General features: G+C 41.3%; 1 protein-coding gene across 1 annotated transcript in view; it reads left to right on the forward strand.

Annotated features, from left to right (window-relative positions):
- The window catches only part of COL22A1 (collagen type XXII alpha 1 chain), a 1010593-nt gene that overhangs the window by 467711 nt on the left and 526307 nt on the right, over positions 1–16575 (forward strand). The window contains exons 8-9 of the mRNA XM_085604869.1: positions 748–828; positions 7446–7559. Coding sequence (XP_085460995.1) covers positions 748–828; positions 7446–7559 — 195 coding nt within the window. The remainder of the gene's footprint in view (positions 1–747; positions 829–7445; positions 7560–16575) is intronic.

A 16575-nucleotide genomic window follows, 5' to 3' on the forward strand; every position in this document is an offset into this window, starting at 1 on the left:
CGGTTCTAGAACAACATCCCAATATCCACCAGGACCACTCCTACTCTTTTTCCGTTTAATAATAAGCTAACAACTCCCCTCTATAAAGAGCTCCATGTCACAAAACAATAACAGTCCTGTTCTGCTCAGAACCCTGCAATTTTGCCAATGTCACATTGACTGTATATTTGCCTTTGAATATGTCTACTGCTCCTCTGCCTTTCCTCAAAGTTCATTATACTAATGCCACATGCATGCATATGTACGTATGCCAAGTAAGCCATAAAAATCCTAAAGTTTCCTCATACCTGCCTGTCACAATCATAAATCTGGGAAAACTTCCTAACTCTCCACAAGATATAGGCATATGCTTATGCATGCAAAGGCATGGTTCTTTTGAGATTTAAGACTCAGTAGTGGACTTATATATGGAGCCCATTCCATCTTCAACAAACAGATTGCTTTCTCTGTCCTAGATCATAGACAATTTATACCATGTTTTATTTACGTACCAATGTTTTCTCTCATTTTTGATCTCAAAAAGCTTGAAAATAATTCAGTCAAGGAGCTGAGAATGTTCACATTGTATAAGACAAAAATATGTTTACATTTGTTCATCTGAAAATGAGTGGGCATGGTATTTGTGATCCATAGCAGATATTTTAGGGCTAATATGGGCAACATTGTGTAGGCATTAATACTCAACATTTTATGTTTCTTATAGCAAGATTCATGATACTAACTACATTAAATCTGCATTCTTTATAGTTTGACCTCCAGCGCATTGTTATTTACTGTGACTCCCGCCATGCAGAACTGGAAACCTGTTGTGACATCCCAAATGGACCCGTAAGTACCTCCACATTATTTGAGGTCTTTGTCAATGATGTTGATGTTACTGTTTTAAAAGATTGCGCATGGACACAAAACGCAAATGTTTTCTTCTTGGTTGTCTTGTGAAAGAAGACTATACCCAGAATACATTTGCACCCTCAACATCTGTATGAGAAGATACATCAACACCAGAGGAGCTATGCTTTGGTTTTAATATCTGCATCTTTCTTGCCTGACAATTCAAAGACTACCTAAGAGGAAGTCCAAAATCAGTCAAAGGTCCATGTGTCAGCAAAACTTTGAAGGCAGTTCTAGTGAACTCTTTTCATTGGTGCCTGAAGATTCTTCCTATTACCATAAAACTAGAGGTTTAATTAGAGTTTGGCAGACAGGGTGCTCTGTCAATAATGAGATGGATGTCCTGTCTATTATATCACAATTGCATCAAAATCATGGCCACTGAAATTATACATCATGGGGTGGCCAAATTATGTTGTAGAGCTGACTAAGGGTCTGTTATAGATGTGCAGCCTTTTTCTCCATTAGGGAGATAGAGTAAAATATTCTGTTACCCTGATGGAGTTGTATAGGAAGACGGCTCTCTATATAGTGTACCAAAATGAGGTGTAATATGTAGAGAGTCCAGGAATCCCTTATTAGTGTACAGGAGCTTGCTTTAACAATCCCAAGGTGCTCTATTTTTGGTAGTGTGGTCCAGCAGCCTTAGGTTTATCAGAGGGGAATGGTAGGCAGTTGTTGCACACAAAGAGACAATAAATGAGACACACACTTAGGGCCTGATTCCGATCTCGCTAGGAAAGCCTAGGACTCGGATCCGGAGGGCTTTCCAACCGAGACGTGCTCCGGGAGTCTGAACGAGCTGCTGCTGTATACTTACGGACTCGATTCGCTCGTACTCCCATCGAACTCTATTGGAGCCTGTGTACAGATGCGTACACAAGTTCTGATGGAACAGAGTACACCCTGTGGTGGGCACCCCATGGTCCCCGCCACACTGTGCATGCCTGGCTCGGGGGGGGGGGGGACCCATGGGCACACCCCCGTGACAGATTCTTAGGGCCCCCAGTGAAGGGGGGACTGCTACGGCCGCCCGAAGTACGCTGCCGACAGTCTTCTCGTCTTGCTTAGACCGAGGCGAAGCGGCTGTCCGAATTGTGCATCGTACTCACTCAGTGGTAATACGGCTCCATAGCGCAGCATTAATCAGCTACGAACGAGACGTACGGACAGGTTGGGGTCCCGCAAATGATTTGGTCGGTGCGTACGCCATCTTTGCATCGTACTTGGTCATTCGGACCAGTGTACAATTCTGTTGTAATCAAGGGCTACGAATCGGATCTGGGAAAGCCAAATCTGATTCGGAGGCCTTCCGAAAGACATCCGAATCGGGCCCTTAATAAGGAAATCTGACACAAATTTAGAAAAATAATATAGATTTTTATATTAATTTAGACACCAAGATCTGTGAGACTAGGTAAGTACTTTTTGAGCTAGAGGCATGAGCCTCAAACACGGCATTGTTATCCTATGGAACAAACATACACTGCACAGGGGTACTTGCAATCGAGTTACAGGGTTGTTCTTCTGGACTTAAGTTAAGTAAGTTAAGTTAAGTAGGGGCCAAGGCCCTTGGAACCACCAGCAGTTTTGGTCTACCTACCCTGATGTGTCTAGGTGCAGAGGTGCTGGTTGCAAGGGTAGCCTCGTACGCTACAGCTGTATTCTATGGACAAAATCTGTAACAGAAAAATGCTGCAAGTGGGGACAAGTCTCTTGTACTGTCAATAGGCTCGAACTCAGACTGTGGGGCTCAGGTACAGAGGTGTTTTATATAGCGGGTCACTTGCATTAGATGCTCTTACTTTTTGGGTCAACCTGTAGATGGGAACAAAACCGGACAGCAGGGCCACTCTCAACATTGGCCTCTCTGGTGCTGATGTCTCACGTCTGTCGGTCGGTCTTGGCAGTGTTAGTTTCCAGGCTGGATGTTGAACAAGCGTTGGTTGGTGCATGGAGTCCGGCACCACAGGTATTAGAGCAGGGCAGCTCCGGGGATCCTTGCATCTTCAAACTTGGTGGGGAGAAGGATCTGATGTTGTGGAGCACGGATATTTCCTCCTGGGCGGCTGCTGCATTGGTGACCCAGTGGTCAGCAGATTAGTGAACCAGACATTGCGGTCGGTGCCTGCAGGGAAGTGGCTCCTCCACTTCAGGGGAGATGTTGTCTGGTTTGCAAAGTGCTGGCAGCCCTCCAATGCTTTTGGAAGATACACAGCTACAGCACAAGTCGGTCTTTGCAGTTGTTGAGATAGGAGCAGGCAGGTTGGCACCAAGTCCACAGCTAGTCTACAGTTGCTGCATTCTTTGGCTCTTTTTTGTCATTCTTCTTTAGGCAGGTGAATCTGAGTACCTGGTGTCAGGAGGCGATCTAAATACTGAATTTAGGGGCATTTTAGGGAGTGAAGGGTAGTAGCCAATGGGCTACTGACCTGTGGAGTCACTACACACCTAATATGACCACTTCCTGAGGGGGGTGGGCATAACCCTGTCCCAGAGTTCATAATTGCACCAAAAACAAAATTGAAGAATCCTTATTTCATACACCACATCAGGAAGCCCACCTCAGGGGTGCGACTAGCCTGGTCATGCAACACACCTACTAGCATTGGTGCTAAATGGGCCTCTGGCAGGGGGTGGTATCTCTAAGGTCTGGGGAAAGCCAGGGTTGCACATCAAAGGCGGCAGAGGCTTTAAAGCCCTTGGCCTTGGTATGCTAAATCAGTAGCAATCCTGCTGGTGGAGGTGTAAACACCTTCCTCTCGAGCAGGCATTGTTTCTGTCCTCAGAGAGAGTGGTCTCTCACCTGCAGGGGGTCAGAAACATATCTGGGGTGGCAGGCTTGACATCACTACTCAGCCAGCACACTTGATAGCGGCAGGTGTTTCAGGGAGCATCTCTAAGTTGCTCTCTGGGTACATGTCCTAATACATCTTGTACTGGCAAGAGTACAGGTTTATTAAGACATGAAGTTTAATACCAAACACCATAGGTTTCATAAAAGCAATCATATAGCTGGAGAACAGGTAATAACCAGTGCCCAGTACATATATTTAAGATGGCTTCCCTGTTCACTTGTACCATCTAGTAATTGGACTAGACAGGACAGGGGCATATCTGCTCATGCAGATATGCCCTCACATGCAATATACTGCACCCTGCCTTAGAGCTACAAGGCGTGCTGTAGGGGTGACTTACATATATTCCATGCAGTGACTTTGGCATAGCACACAGTGAGTGTGCCATGTTGTGGTTTGCACCATGACACACAGTCTGCAATAGAAGGTTGCATGCATTTTGGATGAGGGGGATCCTTTAGTGTGGTGTAATACATGCTGCAGCCCTTAGGGACCCTCTTTGGTGTCCATGCCCTAGATACCAGGGGTGCCACTTACAGGGGTACCAAAGTGTGTGCTAATTGTATGACAATCAAACCATTTTACCTTGTTTTAGAGAAAGAGCACTGATACTGGGGCCTGGTTAGCAGGGACCCAGTGCACATCAGTTCAAAACCATCTGTACCAAAAAAGTGGGGACGACCATGAAAAAAGGGGCACTTTCTTTCAAGTTGCGCCCCGCCTAATTCAGAAATGACCACCAAGCCATTGGTTATTTCTAAACCATTGGCCGGAACCGCCGTCATGGTGGTTCTTGTCAATGCTGTTTACAGGTGCAGGGTTCCTTCCTGAAGCGGGTTTCTCATTTTGAAAAATAAAAAATAAATGCTCTGCTTGCCATGGGATTCCTCTCCCATGGCGAGGGAAGCCTGGAGCAGTTTTTAGTGCCCCTTACCACTAAGGTTTTCTTGGCGGTGAATGGCTGTCAAAACGTACCTCTAATTCCACTCATCTAAATTCGGTGGGCGGAATTAGAGGCCTGCCTCTGACGGCCCTTACTCCACAGAGGTCTCCACCATGATTAAACCTAAGGTCCACTCTCTTGGCAGGTGGACATTTTCTCTGCGATGTACCTAGTCTGTTGCCTTTGGGACAGAATATACATGCCACCAAGATATAAATTGTGCCCTAAATTATGTGGCTATAGAAGGCAAATTATAGAGCATAAGCCAACACATTTTGTGGGAGTGCTGCTTTATTGTTTTGACATTTTTACACATGTCAACATGGGTTTGGCAAAAGGTTTCACCTCATCAGTAAATGAATACAGCAATGGGTAACTAAAAAGTAACTAGTTGATCTTTCAAAGAGTCAGCCACTTGCACTTGACCATTGCTAACTACTCATTGGTTCATAGGTTGTATTTTATGCGAAATGTTGTAGTCTGTACACAATGAATGCATTTTCAAAGGTGATGTTAAAACTTGAACCTGAGAACATAATAAGGGTAGGCAGGGGAAGCAGCTGCAAACTCTAGCTTCCCCTTTAGTATCCGGGTCTGCCCTGTCTACCCATATTCTGATTGGTTGTAATGGCAGCAGCAGATTTCAAAATAAATTATTTTCCCTCCGACTGTTTAATTTTCTTTAACATTATCACCAATATTATATCAATCAATCAACAAAGCTTTATTTCGATATAAAATATCATAAAAACACATTTACACATTAAAGCACAATTCATAAAAATGCATTGAAGAAAAATTCATGTAATATTATATCAGTTTTAATAGAGCAGGGTGGTCAAAAATTGGATAATAATTGCAGAGCAAACATTAGAGCCAGTGTGCTGGTTATTGGAATGACTATTGTAAAATACATTTGCAAATATTCCAGGTCATTTATAGGTCACTTGCATGCTTAATTTCAAAGCACATAAATAGCTGCAGAGAGAATATCAATGCACTTTTTTTGCCACTTGTATCTATTCGCCTTTAGTTGGTGCATCTCACCTAGTATGGAGGACAGTTCTCTTTCGGGATTTTTCTAATTGTGAAAATGCACTGGCTTTCTGTTGTCTATTCTAAATTGAAGAAATTAAGTTGCGTTTAAAATATTCACTTCATATTACACATCTTATTAACACTGCTATACATTTCTATTAAAAGTGTGACCGGTAAACAGACATTCACTCTTTCAATGCTGGAAATTGAACCCTCTGATTGAAATGACATTTAAACTAATAGGTGCATATTTACAAGCCTCTCGTGCTGGCGGTGTGTCACTTTTTGTGATGCACCGGTGGCGTAGTGTGGTGCTACATATTTAGAAGGACACGTAAATGTGTTCTTGTAAATACGGCCCCGTTTCACGCAGTACTTTGCGTGAAAGGGGCGTTTCATGGATGTTGCTGTGGGTGTCCCCACGCAACACCCATGGATTCTGCCGCATTCGTAGAATAACAACGTTACGTAAACCTAGGAATTTATTAGAATCCTTCTCCCCCCAGGATAGGCGGAAGGAGGCGCCACAAGGAGAAATACCTTTATTTCTCCTCACTTTTTCCTCTTTCTATGCGTGCTGCATCCTGCAAACACCTCTCCTGATTATCTTTGTGCAGGAGGGTGCCCCTTCCTGCAAAAAATCAATAATCCCCGCAACGCAGGGCATGGTGCAAGGGTGGCTGCATTGGAGCATGGCAGGCAATTGTGCTCCAGCGCAGGGAACAGCTCACGATGCTTCATATTGTTGTAAATATGACGCATCCCTTTACTTCGGAAGTAACGCAGCGCAGCCAAATGGTTTGCAGGACCGCGCTGCGTTACTTCATTGTAAATACGGCACATAGTGCCTGATTCCCAAACGATAATTTTCAGACTTACAAACATTCAATGCCAGTACATAGACGGTACAGTAAATAAATAGTACATAAGAAAAGTTCAGTAACTAGAGTAACTCAGTGAATTAACAGTGTTTAACTTACTCACATGTACAACTTATGCACAAATAGGTTTTATCTTGTGTCACTGCAGGGGTCAAAGCAATACCGTGCCAAAACGGTGAACACCTACTTATTTGCAACTTTGTGGTTAGTAACAAACACCTGTAACAGTTGGACACTTCATATACAACTGTGAGTCCCAGAGTAGCTTCTACAAGAAGTCTGGGATGGAGCAGCAATTAATTCACATTCTTTCAGGAAGGCTGGACTAAGAAACAGAAGAGACAAACACATGTAATACCGAAACTGGTGTATTTTACTCCGGGCACCACATATGGAAAAAAGAATTGAAAAACAGGAATACAGTCGATATGTCAGTGAATCCAGGACATCTAAGACTGTTTCTTTTGACAACCATAGATTAGGCCAGTCTGGAAAATAAAATTTAAACCGCACAAATCTGTCACTAACAATAATAGGCAGAAATGTTGACTGTTTTAACTTAGATTTACTTTATTCAATTAGGCCAAAGAAGAATTCTAGTCTTACAACATCTAAAGTCTTCCAAGCAATAACACTCATAGTTTTTACCGTTGTAGTTGCTTTGATTTATTTCCGCATCGCTGTGCCATTGGACCACATTGTTTTCAATCTTGACTGATGCTTGTGTTTCTGTAACTCAGTGATAGTAATGTTGTACTTTTCTCATCAAAATGCAATAAAGTTTTGATTATTATAAGGAGCAAAATCGGTAATTGTAACGTTTTTTGTATTCAGTGCCAAGTGGCAATTGTCACGGAGCCTCCACCTCTGGCCACAACGCCCACACCTGGACAGGAGCAAGTTGGAACAGTGAGCACCGTAAATTGTTCAGCGTGTCCACATGAAAAGGTACAGCACCTTGCCTACTCCCTTTTGTAATCCTACAATGTACCTGTCTGTGTTTATGCCTTACACAAGGAAAAGCTTGTAAAATGGGGTCATGGATCTGAAGGGGTAAAGGCGTAGATGAGTGTTAGATCCTAATTCCATTCAAATCGAGGTGGTAGTGATCACAACAAAGGGGACACCATTACTTCTAGAGTTTGTGTGTGGGAAGCCCTGAAGTTGACGGGATCTTCAAATGAATTGGTTTAGGCACTGTCAAATAACCAACGCAATACACACAGTAAAGAAGCGACATAAGCAATGTCTACATATATAACATTCATGCAAATTAAAATCCAATAAAGCATAAGAAATAGAAACACACTTACCAGAGCCTACCGTAGACTATCCAGCTCCTATATGGATTTGTGGGCTGTAGATTTGCTTTTAATTCTCCCATAACACACCATTTATGTGGGGAAGTATACATATGAAGTAATGCATTACAAACTCAGTAAAAGCCCCAACCTGGAAGTCACCTCTTAGACTTGTGTGGGTAATTAAGAAATAACAGGATGTAAATTCTTAAGGGGCTCCCATTTGTGTTTTGGGTCTGCAAGCACTGTATACTTCACCTGGGATCACTATTCTTGAGCACAGACAAATACATCTTGGACGGTGACAGAATGAAGGGGTGTGAAACCACGTGACTCAGTAGTGGTTACAGAAACTGAAAGGGGAGATAGTGGAATGGATGGTACAACCCAGCTAGAATATTTTCTCTGGGTCCAAAAGAAAGGATTTAAAGAAGGGGGCAAGGACCTCATCTATTTACGCACCCTTGGTGTATACTAACCTCGTCTTTACTCCTACGTAAGGGTTGTCTTGAAAATAAATGTACTTGAGCATTTCATGACATTAGACTAAACCCCAATGGGCCTTCAAACTGCCTCATAATACTCACTCATTGTCCTGGAATTTGCAAATGAGTTGGGATTGGGAATCTTTTTCCATATGTTTATACCATTTAGAAGATGTATCAATAACAATGTTGGAAACCTTTTTACCTAAAAACCACTAAGATTTAACATTATTGATGCATGCACCCTGAATATATTCACTTGTAAACATCCAGTGAGCACTAAAACCTGCATTCTTCTGGCTCCGCCCTCGTGTGTTTCTGCTGCCTGGTATGACATGCTTCATGCCAGTTATATGAAACAGGAAAATGAGGGAATGGCTAAAGCAGGTATGCGGCCATTTATTTGTCTATTTGTATTAGCAGTGCATGAAGAGATTGACAAATGTATGCAAGGATGGTCATAGTGTAACTTTTAACTTAACAGGGACAAATACTATCACATTTTCATCATTAGCGTAAACTGGTTCCCTATTTTGACAACCAGCACACTGATTGCATGGGGCCTCCTGACCATTTTGTCTTCTTTACACTTAATGCAAATTAAAAGCTTATTTTTACTATTTTTGGTGGCAATGTGTGTTTGTATCAATTTTGAAAGGTGTTGGCTTAATTGTCCCTGAAATTAGCCTCTACCAAACGTCTTTCGAATAATTATGCTGAATGCTACGACATGATTGGTTATGAGTATTCAAAAACATTATCCGCCTATATTTGTTTGCCACACTGGCTGCCCGTCCAGAAGCATGAGGCATGTAAACGCCTCCTCCTGTCACACACATAAATCTTAGTACCAGTGCTGCTTTGCTTGCAGATGATCTAAGCCTATCCTAGAGAGGTGCCCCTGTTCTGCTGACATACATTTTTAATCTTCTGTTTTTCAACAGCAGTGCAAGTGAAACAGTGCCCCCTCTCTGGAACTATAATAACCCTGTCACTTTTAGATGAAAGGCCAACCACCTCCAATTAGAAAAATCTTGATAGCCTTTGCTTTCCCTATACATGGATTTCTTTACTGAGACTAGGATTCTGCTCTTGGCACCAAGAAAACTCAAGGTAACTGTGTTCTCATATAGTAAAAGAATAGAACAGTTCACAATATATTTGTTGAGTGGTTACAAATGAAAAATTACTCTGGCCAAACCTATTAACATTTGCTTGAGTGTAGCAGTAGCTGGCAAATTATACTTGTATGTTACCTTCCATATAAAATGCTTGCATTAACATCACAACAGGATGGGCCTTCAAGCTGCTTTGGTCCAGACAGCAGGGTGGGAACCGTGTTGTTTCTGGAATAAGTGACTTATCCCTGGAACAAGTCCAGCGTGAAGACCCACCTACAATGGTTGACTATCAGTTAACTATTCCATTTAATTTATTAAACCAGTAGACAAGGGGGAAGAAAAAGCGAAGCCAGGAGCCATGTTGCAATAGAAACAAGTGTTACGTGAGCTAAGGCTTCCACAAGTTAACCCTGTTGGTATTTGGAAACGCCATTCTGCTGACAAAGGGGGATTAGGTCATGTTTCGAAAAGACTTCCATAGGTGCTCAAAAAGACTTATAAATGCCACCTTAGGGATTTTTTCTTTAATATGATGAGCTATCATCTAAAAAACACATATAACAATTTTGAAAGAAGAATTACTACTTTCATACAAAAGAAAGATAGCAACCCTTTTCACTTGGCTCAGCATTCATCCTGGGCTGACCAATTTTCTGCTAATGTTTTGAGAGCCAGTCCACTGATTTACCACCAAGCACAGTCTGCTAACTTTACTTCTGTTGATGCTTGCCTCCTTGCATCAAGTAGTCTGATTGCAGTGCATAGTGACTTCAGGGATTGGGAGTGTTAGAAAATGGATTATTAATTTGGTGGGTTGACACGCTAACATCTTAACATACAATCTTGTTAGGTTACAAAATATATCAGTGATAATCGATGCTCAACTCCTGGTGCAAGCAGCAAATGTTTCTCCAGAGAAATGTGATGATAGGTTCAAACATTACTAAACAATGTAACAACTTAATAACATCACAGAACAATATTACCAAACCAATCTAAAATAAATTACACCGAAATAGCCAAAAGCAGACTAAGGTAACCAGAGATGTTGATCTTTCAATTTTAAAGGCAAAAATCAGCCGTAAATGGCACAGCAACATTAATTGTCAACATTTGTTTGTGGTAGACTTCAACAGTGGCATCAATTTGGGCTGACCAAGATAAAGCTGGGGTCAGGTAAACTCCCTCACACTGGTCAGAGGTTTACTTGACTTGGACTTTGTTGTGGGTTTCAACTTCTTCTAGGTGGGTAAACCTGGTTGTTAAAGCCACCAAGGATTCCCCAGAGTCAGTAACACTGTCGTCGAGATCCCTCTGAACTCTTCAGTTTTGGCACCAACAGCTTTGAGTGGAACAAAACTGGATTTCACAGCTACAGAGAGTGCTTCACCACAGAGATGAACTTACCACAGTCCAAAGTCCTACATTCAATTGTAGGCTTTCTTCAAATTTCTCCAGCAGGGCAAGGCAGGAAGCTGTACGTGGAAGGGCACCAAGGATAAGATTGCTTTTTTGCAGCAGTCCTGTGGTAGCCTTGAAATCTAACAGAAATCTTTACAAGCTGCTTGACAGTCCCTATCTGGCAACAATGCACCTTTGTTTAGGAGGTTTTGGTTCCTTACCCAGGTCCTCCAGAGGTTACACAAATGACAATGTGTTAATTCTTGTTGAAGTTGGGAAGTTTACTCCTGGTGTATTCACAGCTTCTAGTTCTACAGGGATGGCTCTTATGGTCCAAGTCTACATATATATTATTTATGCACACCCTGCAATGGAGTTGCTTCTCTTACGCCAGATTGTGTTCTTCATCCGACTTTTGTTGTCCCTGGACAGTTATAGAAGGCTAGCCAGCGGACCCTGAAAGATCAGTGCCAGTTCCTAAGTTGAAATGCAGAGCAGGAGGCAACCCCAGCCTTCATCACAGTTAGGCCAAGCTGCATTTTTCAATGTCCAAAATTTATTGTTGAGGAGCTGGTTGTGGGGCGACGGTTTATCCAGGGAAATGCCACTGGTTTGAGATTTTATTAGGCCCAATATCTGTCTCATTCCCACCAACCCCATGTCCCCCTTTTTTCAGCAAATCCTGATTTTCTTGACTGTACCCCTTCCCAGATAGTGGAAGCCAGGTTCCCCTGTCAGCACCTCCAAGTCCCTTCTCATATCTATCCCTATGGAAGGGAGGACACCTCACCTCTTCCTGACCTAGGAACATCTTTCCTTCAAATCCTGTTGGTCTTTTTCCACAATTTTGGAGAAGGCTCACTGGATTAAAAACATCTATCACTTTGGCTTCTGAATGGTATTTTAAGGTTAAAAGACACACTGTTGATCTTGACTTTTGTGATGCCAGCTGTCCCTGTCACCTTTCAGATAGCCCATTTTAGATAAGGGTCCAGTGATTGCTCCACAAACGTTTCCCTGCATTTCGACATTTGTGTGAAGACTCCTAACAGAAAGTCTTTGACACCTAATTGGGAGGCTAATTACTCCAACTGAAGGAAAGGGCAATCAGCAGAACTAGTTTAGTACTGATTGACTTGAAGCCGTACAAAGAATGATTTTAAAAGTTGCCTTACCACTACAGATGTAAAGAAACAACTTTCACCACTGAACTAGATTATTTATAGATTGTACAAATGATCTTTTGAGCATGTTTTTATCATTTTCCTTCCCAGAGTTATAAAAAAGAAATGTATTTAAACAATAAGGTCACTCGGTATGTAGACACAATGCCAATTTACACTCCATAGACACAATGCAGATTTACCCATACCTGATATGGGCCCATGGGGGTAACCACGTTATAGGTTTGACAAACGTGGTTGGAATTAAGAATAATAGCTGATCTGACAGATATTGCCGCTTCTTCTGCCAGTTTTTACATAATATTCCACTCACTGCTGTTCTTCTGGTGCAAATTCAATTTAAGCTGGCAGAGGTGGTATGGCCTCTCCTGTGAGCATAGCTCTCTGTAGTATCCCAAGCTACGAAAGTCCCACAACCAAATAGCTAGTTGAGGCTAGCCACTAATATCTGATGTGTTGGAAAAAAAGGGGGCAACCTAGCGACCCAGGGACCAGGGCTGGACAATTATTATCAGAAAAAGTGTCCCTATGCGGGAAGTGTAACCTTGGACTTCCAATGCAATAGTGTTGTAAAGAAACTCCTCTGCGAGTTATTGGTTATGCAATGGGTGCATTTATGTTGACAATTCCGTTCATGTAATGCAGAAACGGTTCAGAATAATATGACACAACATTTACATTTCTCGAAAGACAAGGTGCTCCTACAAAGGGACAGCACAGTGAAAGTGATATTGAGTGACTAAAAAGTGTGCTTGTGCTATATGCAAACAATATGTTGTTATGAACAGCGTTCATAATATGAGTGTTGAAAACCACAATAAAAATGTACAACCCGTCCACATATGTTAATGTTTACGTTCCGACCTCTTGACAAAATTACTTAGGACAGAGTCATCATCAGGACACAGTAAGAACAGGAAGCACCAAAGGATTGGGGCAAAGAGTCTCACAACAGTAGATGTATCAACCGCAGTTCCATAGTCTTTACAAATATATTTCTGCCCTTCCTAGCAGTGTAATAGGTCTTGGGCATTTGTCAGGGTTGTGAACTATACCCCTACCCTATCAATAAGTGAGGGCCAGGGGAACGTAAACAAGGAAAAAATTCTATCAAATCAAGGAGTAATGCCCTCTTTGATCCTAACAGTTCCCTTACCAATAGTTGGTTGTTGGTAAGGGAACAGTTAGGATCGAAGAGGGCATTACTCCTTGAGGAATGTGTGACTACAGGAGGTGCACCCCTCAACAGAATATGATGCTAATAGCAACACAATTATAGGTCTCTGAATCAGATGTCTTAATCTTAGAGAGGTGGGCCCTCTCTGTTTTGATTGCATTTCCTTGGTTACGTCCCATTGTCCATCACTTATTGATAGGGTAGGGGTATAGTTCACAACCCTTTTTGAGTTTAAAGAAAAGTTTATTGGAAATAAACATAAGATAGAGCAATAATACAATACAGTATAAGTCAATGATACAAAGTAGAAAAAATATTGCGTACAATAAGGAAAGAAAAAGTAAGAAAAGGAGAGAAGAAAAAGGAGATAGGAAGGAGAAAGAAAGAGAGAGAGGAGGAAAAGTAAACAGATAGAAATATCATATGCTTATAACACTGAAAACATTGGTCTAATATACAACACAAATATCATATTGATCTCACTACTACAAACTTAATTATATATTGAGAATAAAGCACAAAATACAACCGTATTAAACTGATTATAATCTATGGAGGTTTGGAGACTTCTTCTATAACTGGAGTATGCGATGGCAACGATTGAGCAGACACATTTAGGAAGTTAGTCACAGGCAGCCATAGTAGGTCACGTTTAATGGCTAATGTAATCGGGTGAACATAGGCTCTATCTAGTCGATGGTTATAACAGACTCCATACCACCAGGCCTGAAAAGAAACATTTGAGGCATTTTTCCATGATTTGGTAATTTGTTGAAAGGCAACAGCAATAAGTAAATCAATAATGAGGGTATTAAGGGAGGTGGAAGAGGACCAAACCTCAGCAACACTACCTAGAAAAATATGGACAAAGGAAAATGGGATTTGCGTATGAAATATTTTATTAATTTGTTGCCAAACCCTAGACCAAAATTGATGAATAACTGGGCAAGTAAATAGCATGTGCATAAGGTCTGCAACCGGGGCCGGACATGACCAACAAGTAGAGGGAGATAGATGATTAATTTGATGAAGTTTAGCAGGAGTGAGTAAAAGTCTGTTATATAAAAAGAACAGTGTTTGTGTGGTATTTGCTGCTCTAGAAGATTTCCGAAGTTTAATCCAAATTTTATCCCAGATTGAAGTGGAGAAGGATGTAGATAAATCAGATTCCCAGCTAAACTCAACAGCAGATTTATTACGGGACTGACCAGTGGATCTTAATTTGTTATAAATTTGAGAAGCTGAAGTGTTCCCTGTTAAAAATGAGATTGGAACTGGAGAGGGAATGATCTGCTCAGAAGAAGTCATAAGTTTATCGTAAGAACTTTGAGCAGCTAGAGTCAGTAATGTATATTTAGGGTGATATGAAAGCGGGAGGGAATAACACGATTGTAATGTAGAGAAGGGTATACAGGTATCACCTAGAAAAAGCTGATGTGTCCACTTAAGGCCAAGATTGAACCAATCCTTCCAGAAAATAGTCCGGTTTTTAATCTTAATACGATTGTTATACCAAATCGGAGAACGTAAGAACCTATTTCGGACATCTAAACCATCTAACATAATAGGATGAAATATTTTACGCACATGCATAAGAATGGGAAGGGAAAATTTTTGGGGAGTGTTAGATAAGGACAGAAATTCATCAAAAGAGAAGGGGGTAATGAAATGAGATTCAATTTCTACCCACAAAGGCAAGGAAAGCAAATCTGTTGCGTTCTGTGATAGTACTGCAGAGGAATTCTTCAGGAAGAAGGAGGTATGATAAGATGCAAAGTCGGGAAAATTAACACCACCCAAATGCTTAGGTTGTTTGAGCTTGGAAAAAGACATTCTAGACTTTTTCTTTTGCCACAGAAATTGTGAGAGAATAGTATATATTTTTTTGTACCAGGATTTGGGAATGTTAACAGGAAGATTGGACAAGAAAAATAAAATTATAGGAACCAACATCATTTTTATAGAATCCAATCTACCCCACCAGGATAAAAACAAGGGGTGCCATCGCGCAGTAGAGTCGGATAAAGTTGACAGAAGATTTTTAAGATTGAGCGCTACAGTATCTTTAATAGATGGAGTGAACCATAGGCCTAAATATTTAATTTTCGCAGGACTCCAGTGAAAGGAGGAAGATACAAAGTCAGCATGGAAACAATACTTATTTAATGGAAGAATTTCGCACTTGTCTACATTCAGCTTGTACCCTGAGACCGAGGAGAAAGTAGAGACTTCTGAGAGGAAGGCCGGTAAAGAAGACTGGGGGTTAGAAATAAATAAAAGAATATCATCGGCATAAGCCGAGATTTTTAATTGCTGATCACCATAAGGAAAACCAGTGATGTTCTTGTTCATCCGGATTTTAGACAAGAAGGGTTCTAGGGTCAGGATAAATAAAAGCGGAGAAAGAGGACAACCCTGTCTGACTCCTCTGAGTAATGGGAAAGACGAAGAAACTAATCCATTAGCCAGAATAAATGATTTTGGGAAAGAATAAAGCAATGAAACATAAGATAGAAATTTAGGGCCGAAACCAAACCAGGTAAGGGTTGAAAAGATAAACTGCCAGTTAACTCTATCAAAAGCTTTCTCAGCGTCCAAAGCCACGGCTGCTAGGGAGGAAGGGTGGGAATGAGACTTACTGAGAACATTGAAAAAGAGACGAGTATTATCCGAAAGGTGGCGACCTTTATTGAAACCACATTGTTCCTTGCCTATTAAGTGGGGTAAAATATTATCCAGACGAAGCGCAAGAATTTTCGCGAAAATTTTATAGTCCAAATTAATTAAAGAGATAGGTCTGTAATTTTTACATAGGGAGTGGTCTTTACCTTCTTTAGGGAGAAGACAAATTAGAGCCTCTTGAAATGAACCGTCAGAACTCCGGGAAGCAATAAAGAATAAGAATAATTTAAGTAATTTGGGAATAAGTAAATTAGAGAAATGTGTGTAGAATTCTATTGTAAAGCCGTCCGGACCCGGAGCTTTCCCCTTTTTGAGTGACTGAATAGCCTTAAGAATATCTTTATCTTGGATATCAGACTCTAGGGCGGAAAAATCCACGCTCAAAGAAGAAGGAGGAGGAGAAATGGAGGCTAAATACTGATCGATATCAGATAGAAGGGGTGAAGATTCTGGGGTGTATAATGTTTTGTAGAAATTGGAAAATTCCAAGAGAATGTCTTCGTCCCTATGGAGCACAGTATTAGATGACGATGTGATAGGTTCAATTTTGGTACGTTCTTTTTTAACCTTGAGGTACTTAGCCAGGAGATTACCGGATTTGTTTTGTGCAGTG

Source organism: Triturus cristatus, chromosome 5_1, assembly GCF_964204655.1.
Source record: "Triturus cristatus chromosome 5_1, aTriCri1.1, whole genome shotgun sequence".
NCBI classification, from domain to species: Eukaryota; Metazoa; Chordata; class Amphibia; order Caudata; family Salamandridae; genus Triturus; species Triturus cristatus.